This window comes from Cajanus cajan, chromosome 3 (genome assembly GCF_000230855.2).
Source record: "Cajanus cajan strain Asha chromosome 3, NIPB_CcT2T_4, whole genome shotgun sequence".
NCBI lineage: Eukaryota > Viridiplantae > Streptophyta > Magnoliopsida > Fabales > Fabaceae > Cajanus > Cajanus cajan.
In genome coordinates this window covers 20,783,964-20,792,727 of record NC_138519.1, presented here as the reverse complement: position 1 = coordinate 20,792,727, position 8,764 = coordinate 20,783,964, and the positions used below count along the sequence as shown (strand labels likewise).

Below are 8,764 nucleotides of genomic sequence, written 5' to 3'. Positions count from 1 at the left end.
TCGCTAAATAAAAAAAATGTTTGTGACGGATTTTGTGACGGAATGAACTTCGTCTCTAAAAAATCCGTCACAAAGTTCGTCACTAAAATGAAAAAATTTAGTGACGGATTTTTCCCTCTCAAAATTCCGTCACAAATAGGTTAAAATATTTTGTGAAAAATTTGTGACAAATTGTTTCCTCTCAAAATATTAAATTTTATTTATGAAACTTTTATATTTAAGAATTATGCATAATTAAAGAAAATATGTTAAATTTTTTTTAAAAAAATAATAAAATTAAAAATATTTTATTTCATTAAAGGACTGAAAAAATTATGAAATTCATTTAATTAAATAAAAAATTGTCAATTTTGAACATAAGAAACTAAGACATTCATTAAAAATATTTAAAAAAAAAACTTATGAAATTAAAAAAAAAAAGAATATTAATTTAATTTTGGCTTAATTACATTTTTGATCCCTCAAGTATTGTAATTGTGCAATTTTGATCCCTAAGATTTTAATTGGATAATTTTAGTCCCTAAAGGATTGTAATTGTGCAATTTTAGTCGTTTAATTTTTAATTGAACAATTATAGTCCCTCAAAAATCATAATTGTGCAATTTGAATCTCTCCCATTAAAAATTTAATAATTTTAAAATTTTAATATATGTATATATAATAATAATAATAATAATTTAAAATTATACAATTATTTGCTTATTTAAGTTAACATATACTATAATTTTTATTAATGTAACAAATGATATATATTTATTATTACTAAATAAATAAAATTTATATATTATTAATAATTTAATATTGCTAATAAATTAATATCAATAATATTTTTAGTATATTTATAGATAAATTGATAATTTGATAAATATAAGTTAGTATATATTAATATACTTTTACAAAAATATAAATATAGTAGATATATAAGATATGTATATTTATATTTTTGTAAAAGTATATTAATATATAATAAGTTATATTTATCAAATTATTAGTTTATGTATAAATATACAACAGAACAATCAAAAAGCAAAATATAAACTTACATAGTTTATTTGTTTCTCTCAGGTTCTCTTAAGAACCCACAGAGTACTCTAATCCATACAATAAACATCTTACTCATATAATTGTCTCTTACAATTGCATTCCTTTATGGTGTGTTTGGATGAGTAATTTTACAAATTCAAGGAATTTGAAATTCTTGATATTTGAATTACTTTGATTTCAATTTCTATCATTGTTAAAATATTTTGTTTGGATAAGTCAATTCAATTTTTTTTAAATTTTAAATTGTTAATTTGGATATGATAATATGATTCTATCATGATAAAATTGCTTTTAAAAGGATATTTATATGTTGAGATTTTTAAATAAAATTTTATAAAAAAAATGTTAACCAATTTTTAAATATTTAATAATTTTAAAAATTAATTTAGTTAATATTTAATAATTTTTAAAGTATTTTTGAATATTCAATAATTAAAAATATGAAGATATAAGATAAAATATATAAGTGAAATAAGGGAAAAAAATATGAGGAATTTCAAATTCTTACATTTTTGGGAGAATTTGAAATTCTACTATTTCAAAGAATTTCACAAATGCTTGGAATTCAAATCAAAAGATTAAATTTTTATTTGGGTTTTCTTTCATGAGGAAGAAGACGAACTGCACGAATATAAGTGCAGATGCGCCGAGTAATCGATTACATTAATATGGTAATCGATTACCCCTTTTCAGATTCTGTGCATTTTGCCCCTGGTAATCGATTACACTACTCTGTAATCGATTACATATATCAGAACAAGCAAACACGCACTGGTAATCGATTACATGACCATGGTAGGCCACTAAACCAAAAGCAGCTGATAGTCAGGGCGCAACTGTTTTTACTTAAGAGCGTAGAAGCCCAAGTTTGAGAACGGCCCGTTTTGGGCTACTTAAAAATCAAAATATTACAAAAATTAATTTTCATAAATATTCATTATTAAAATACTAATAATTATTAAAAACCTTTAAAACATTCTATAAAAGTCATTAAAATAACTATAAGAAGATAATGTCCACAAATATAAAATAAATAATAATTAACTAATTTATTTATTTATTAAAAAATATCTTTCTAATTTCATAATTTTTAATTTTATATATTTCAAAAGTATTAATTTAGTTATTTATTGAAAAATATAAAATAAATAATATATATATATATATATTTCAAAAGTTGAAATGAAATAAGAGATCAAACATGTTTAATTCAAATCAAAACTCATCTATTTGTGAAATTAAATAGATATTCATACATCTCATGCAACAAGGAATACAACAGAACAATCAAAAAGCAAAATATAAACTTGTATAGTTTGTTTGTTTCTCTCATGGTTCTCTTAAGAACCCACAGAGCACTTTAATCCATACAATAAACATCTGACTCATATAATTGTCTCTTACAATTACAAATGCATTCCCTTAGGTTTCTCATAGGAACCATAGAGATATTAAAATTATACATTTATATTTAAATATAAGAAAAATAACAAAAGAAGCATGTATATCCAGAACGGCCCGTTCTGGAATCACATTTTAAGGTACAACAGCCATGTCTGGAACAAGTTTAATATTGATTAAAAGATAAATAAAAGTATACAAAATTTTAGACTTATAAATTTCACTTTATTATATAAATCAACAAGTTTAATATTTAAAAGATAAATAAAAGTATATATAATTTCAATATATTATTGTAAATTTAATATCTATACTAATATATAAAGGGAATATAATTTTCAGTAACTACTTTGGTCTCCATTTTTTTTTGGACCATTATACCCTTTTATGTTAAAAAGTTAGAAAAATTTTTTTTAATCAAATTTAATAATTTGAAACTAATAAATCATTTTTACAATAATTACTTTTACTTTTTATTTTTACATGAATTATTTTATCCTTTATTTATTTTTTAATAACTACTTTTTTATGAGTAATTTTTTATTTTTTTTCTTTTAATTTTTTTTAATACAATGCAGACACGAAGTGCCTTTTTCTTGCTAGTAATTATAATAATAATTATTTTATTATCTTTATATTTAATTTATTGTAAAATAATTAAATTATTTTATTATCTTTATATTTGATTACTTTGTACGTTTATTAATTTTTGTATGTGAGTAGAGTAAATTACATTATTTTTAAAAAAATATTGTGTTTTTTGTTATATATTTATGTTAAGATAATTCTATAAGATATAGTTTAGATATACTAGTTTATCCTCTCCTAATTTCTAGTTTAGTTTCCTTAGTACTTGAATCTGAATGATTTTCATGTTATTGAATTGATGGATACAATAAAATAAATAGACAAAAAACATAATCAATCCCTAAAGTTTAGGAATTTAGATAAAACTGACTAAGGAAACTAAACAATAAATTAAGAGAGTATAAACTAGTATATCTAAACTATATCTTATAGAATTATCTTAACAATTTATATTGTTTATAATATAAATATATTTAAACAAAGAATTTAATTGTTTCAGTAATAAAAAATTCATACGTAAAAATTAAATTCAATATATAATTTAAATAAAATTAGGTATATACATACTAAATCAATTATTCATCTTTCAATATAATACTTGATTTCTTTTGGTTATGATATTTTAATATATTTTATTTAAAATATCAATTAACATATTTTATTATTTTTTTATTTAATTTATTGTAAAATAATTAAAATATTTAATTTAGCATCATTAAAAAAATAACCATTATAAAATTTATTTTTTTTAGTTTTATTATTTATTATAATACTTTTTAGTTACCGTATTAACCAAAAAATTATTTTTAATTAAAATATATTTTTGAATTTTAGTTAATTCATTATCATTCACCCACTTTATTAAAAAGTGATAAAATTTAATTAATTTTTAATTAATTTAATAAAATAAAAACTTTAAAATAAATATCTAAAATCTTTAACAATTTCTTAAATACAAATATTTAATTAATTAATTTTAATATATACTAAATTTAATATTAGAAAATTTATAAATATTTTAGTTATAATTTTTATTATCTTTTGATTTAATATTGGATTTATAAATGAATATTACATTAACTCCATTGATTATTTTAATCCTTGTCTTTAATTTTATTATATATAAAAATTATTTACCTAATATATTTTGAAATTATTTTCATGAATCTTGTTTTATTTCAATTGATATTTTAAAAGTTAGGCTTAATCATTCGATTCAATGGATATAATCGTGTTAGTTTCATTATTTAAAAGCAATTGACTTATACAAAAATTAGTAAGAATTTGTGAAATAATTATAAAATGAAATATTTTTTAGTAATTAAAAAAATTATTATCCTTTGATTTTAATTTACTCATAGATGTTCATAGTATTTAACTTATGATATATACACCTTCTTTTTATTACAATTACACCTACTTTGTTTAAAAAGGCTAAAATTACTGATAGTAGAGCTCGAATCCATACAAATACTTACGTGGAGAAAATCTTAAGTCTTCCCCCTTAATTAATTGGGCAAACCACCCGCTGGTTCTTTTTGATCAGTTTTTAATACATCACAATGTGCTTCCTTACTTTTTTCTCTATCAAACAGAATATATGACCGTTTGACAGAGTTTTTTTTATTCACACATTTATTTTAAAGTTTCGTGTTGAAATAAAATCCCAACACAGATTAACATATTTTATTATCTTTTCATTTTAATTTATTCTAAAATCTTGGGAATATTTAAGTTAACATCATTAAAAAAACACCATTATAAGATTTTAAAATTTATTTTTGATATAATTATTTATAAAAAATACTTTTAACCATCATATTCACCAAAAATATATTTTTAATTAAAATATATTTTTAAAATCTAGTATCAGAATATTTATTATGATTTTAGTTATAATTTTTTATAATCTTTTGATTTAATATTGGATTTCTTTTTATTATAAAACATAGTAAATAAAATCTAAAATCTGTATCAGTTTATTTGATACAAATATTTAATTAATTTTAAGATATAATAAATTTAATATCAAAATATTTATTATGTTTTAGTTATAATTTTTATAATCTTTTGATTTAATATTGGATTTCTTTTGATTATAATATTTTAAAGCATTTTATTTGAAACATAAGTTAACATATTTTATTATCTTTTCATTTTAAATTATTGTAAAATAATTATAATATTTAATTATCATTCACTTACTTTATTAAAAAGTGATAAAATATAATTAATTTTTAATTAATTTAATAAAATAAAAACTTTAAAATATATATCTAAAATCTGTAACAATTTTTTAAATACAAATATTTAATTAATTTTAATATATACTAAATTTAATATCATAATATTTATTATGATTTTAGTTATAATTTTTATTATCTTTTGATTTAATATTGGATTACTATACATAATTATTTATTCCCTTTAAACATACAAATAGGTAATTGTAGTAATTTTGTGTATGAAAAAGCTTATTAGTGCAGTTGTGACTATTAGGGTAGAAAGAAAATTGATTTCAAGATGGTTTGATTGGCTAGGAACTAAAATTTGTAGTCCTTTTTCTTATAAACTGATTGAAGAGCCGTAATTTAGTGCTTCAATTCATATCATTAAGGCATTGATTACTTCTCACATTTAGGGTTAATTTCGTGGTTTTATCATGTTTGCTAATTGTCATTTGAATTATGGGCCTAATTGCAAAACTAATCAAATTTCTGTTTCTGGACAGTTTGACCTTCTCTCGGTTTTTTGGCCATATCTGGAGCTACAGGACTCCGAATTGAGCAATCTTGGTGGCGTTGGAAAGCTAAGAGAAAAAGCTACAAATGTCTCACTAATGTGCGCATCTCCTAATTCGAAGTCTAAGATGGTCAAAATGGAGCCCGAAAATGACCCACGGAATCTGGAAACGTTTTGGGCCTTGTTTTGCAATGTTCAAATCAGTTTGGGCCCAATTTGACCCAAGCCTTCTAGAAGGGCAAAAGGGTAATTTCAGAAACCCTAAAAGAGGGCAGAAGGGAGCCCTCTTCTACCCGCGCCTCCCTCTTTCACCTCCTAACCCTACACATATCCCTTTTCCGCTCCACAAAGCCAAATCGCCACCAGCCTCCAAGATTCCGGAGAAGGATGCTTCCGCGGAGGCCGCTAAATCTGAGGACGATCAAGTGCCCTGTTCCGCCGTCGCCCCCATCCAGCGCCGCTCCCCCTCTTCCTCCGCCCAGCCCAGCGCCAAGAAGCTCTTCTGCGACCAAGAGGACCTCTCCCTCCACGGCTTCTCCACGGTCCACGTCCCCCTCAACCTCCACTCCCTTCTCACCAAGGGCCGTTCCTCCCCGTCCTCTGCCGCTGCGTCTCCGACCCCTGCTGCCCGCCCAGACCCTCTGCCCTCCCGCCCCTCTTGCCCACCTTCCGGAGGAGCTTGTCCGACCTCTCTCCCTTGCCTCTGCCTTGTATCAACTGCGAAGAAAATACTGCACCCGACTCCCTGGTATGGACGGTTCTTGAAAAAGTTTTGATCTTTCTTGGATTTGGAATCGTGGGTTTTGTTTCTTTTTTGATGGGTGTGTGTGTGTGCAGAGGCTGAGAAGGATGAAAGATCGTTTGAAGGAGATGAAGCAGTTGTGGGATGAGGTTATGGAAGATAATGACCAAGAAGATGGAGGAGGAGAAGACTGTCAAGTGCATGAACATGACAAACTCCTGCCTAAGGTATTCTTGATTTTCGACTATGATTCTTTTGTCTTTTTAATCACCAACAAGATATATAATAATGAATCAAGAAAAAACATTTTATCACAGACATTGAATTCTGGTAGATCTGACCTGAAAACATGAAGATAATGTTTTCATGAATTTATCATTCTTGGCAGGACAAACAGAGAACCAAGGTAAAGGAGAGGATTGACAAATTTGTCAAAGAAAAGTTGTTGGACTTCTGTGATGTTCTTAATATTCAAATAAACAAGACCAATGTGAAGAAGGCAAGTCTTGTCATAATAATATATACCGATTTCATTTGAGAAGAGAGTTTAGTACTTTTGGAAATTAAATAATTAAATGGATATGGTTTCAGGAGGAGCTGTCGGCAAAGCTTTTGGAATTTTTGGAGTCCCCCCATGCTACAACTGATATTCTACTTGCCGATAAAGAGCAGGTTTATTCTTTATAGATTATTTTAATCAGTTAGACACTTTTGCATGTTTTAAGTTGTAACACAAGTAATTTGCATCGTTGTATATCATTTCATTGATCGAATGTTAAAATTGATAGTACCTCTCTGCTTTCTAACAAATTGTCCATTCTTTATTTTTTTTTAGTTTGAGATTGTTTTCTAACAAAATATATCCATTACAAACACATGAGAAAATCACTAGTCATTAAATGCTTCTTGGAATCTAATTCATATTCTTATCCTTATATTTAATGAGGTTGTGAAGAGTAGAAAGACAACAACGACGATGAGGAAGACTATATTGGTTAATGATATTGTCAAGGTTCTGGAGGGTCCATCTAAGGTCTGTTATCTCTGAGACTATATTTGAATTTTTGTATGATTTGATTTGGAACATGTTGCCTCTATTAATTGTATGTTTGGTAGATAGGTATAAGGTCATCACTATATAAGCAATCTAGCTTAGTAAAATTAGGTTGCTTCATGTGTATTGTTTGAAGGGGTTTCTTTGCCTAAATGTGTGCCTTGTGGATTTTGATCTCTAAATGATGAAAAGTATCATGGCTATGGATATACTCCAATGAAGCTTTATTGTCATAGTTACACTGATAGAGGTCATTCATTATTTTTCATGTGTTGTCTTGTCGATTAAGCACATCATTAATCTTGGGAACTCCTCTTGATGTCTGTATTGTTCTTTTATCTTCATCTTAAATGATATCATGCATTTTCATAAAAAAGACTTGATATTTTTGTTTTGATTGAAATTGTTTCAATAATAGGCTCTGGTAATCGATTACAAGAAATAGGTAATCGATTACCAGAGAACCTTTTAATAAGTAAATTTTGAATACATGATTTTCCAATGTCTGGTAATCGATTACATGTATAGGTAATCGATTACCAGACTCTTAAAAACAAATGGTTCCCTCAAGTTTAGTCATCAACAGTTAGTGAGGGATTCATCCCAGTTAGTGACGGATTTAATCCCTCACAAACTGCGAGGGTTTAAATCCGTCACAATTTGCGACGGATTCTACTTAATTAAAGTCATCACAGTTTGTGACAGATTTAATCCCTCACAAATTGCGAGGGATTTAATCCCTCACAAATTGCGACGGATTTTTATTAATTTCTAAACATTTATTATTAGAAATTAGTGACGGAAATTATACTGTTTGTGATGCCTTAATTCCGTCACTAATTGTGACGGAGAAAATAATCCGTCACTAAATATTTTGTGACGCCAAATTTTGTGACGGAATCATTTCCGTCACAAATTCCGTCACTAATTGATTTGTGACGGATTTTATCAAAATTAGTGAGGGATTTTTTCCCTCTCTAATTTTAATTTTTCTAGTAGTGAGTAAAGACTCGCCAGTTGTATTTTGTTGTTTTGTGTCGTCAGCTGAAAAGTAAGGCTTGCCACTTGTAATTTCTTCCTTTAGATTGTAACACGTGTATGCTTAGGATGTGTTGCTTTGAGTCGAAGGTCGGTTTTGAAGTCTTTAAATATGAGGATTCATGAGGAGTAGAGACACAGCTCTCTAGGAGCCT

The 8,764-nt window shown here is 26.1% G+C and overlaps 1 protein-coding gene across 2 annotated transcripts; it reads left to right on the top strand.

The window, feature by feature from the left end:
- The first annotated feature begins 209 nt into the window (after positions 1–209).
- LOC145955670 (DEK domain-containing chromatin-associated protein 1-like) lies at positions 210–7,837 on the top strand. Of its 2 annotated transcripts, XM_083070667.1 has the most exons (5): positions 210–6,523; positions 6,613–6,744; positions 6,906–7,016; positions 7,109–7,189; positions 7,464–7,837. In XM_083070667.1, the coding sequence occupies exons 2-5, from the start codon at positions 6,625–6,627 to the stop codon at positions 7,563–7,565; spliced, it is 414 nt and encodes a 137-aa protein (XP_082926793.1). In that variant the 5' UTR covers positions 210–6,523; positions 6,613–6,624; the 3' UTR covers positions 7,566–7,837. The 2 variants fall into 2 exon arrangements, with proteins under 2 accessions (XP_082926793.1, XP_082926792.1); XM_083070666.1 differs by lacking the exons at positions 7,109–7,189; positions 7,464–7,837 and having other exon boundaries at positions 6,613–7,010.
- Positions 7,838–8,764: the final 927 nt, after the last annotated feature.

Excerpts from the sequence above, each read along its gene's own strand:
- LOC145955670 (XM_083070666.1), top strand. The coding sequence starts at position 5,925 with ATGACCCACGGAATCTGGAAACGTTTTGGGCCTTGTTTTGCAATGTTC.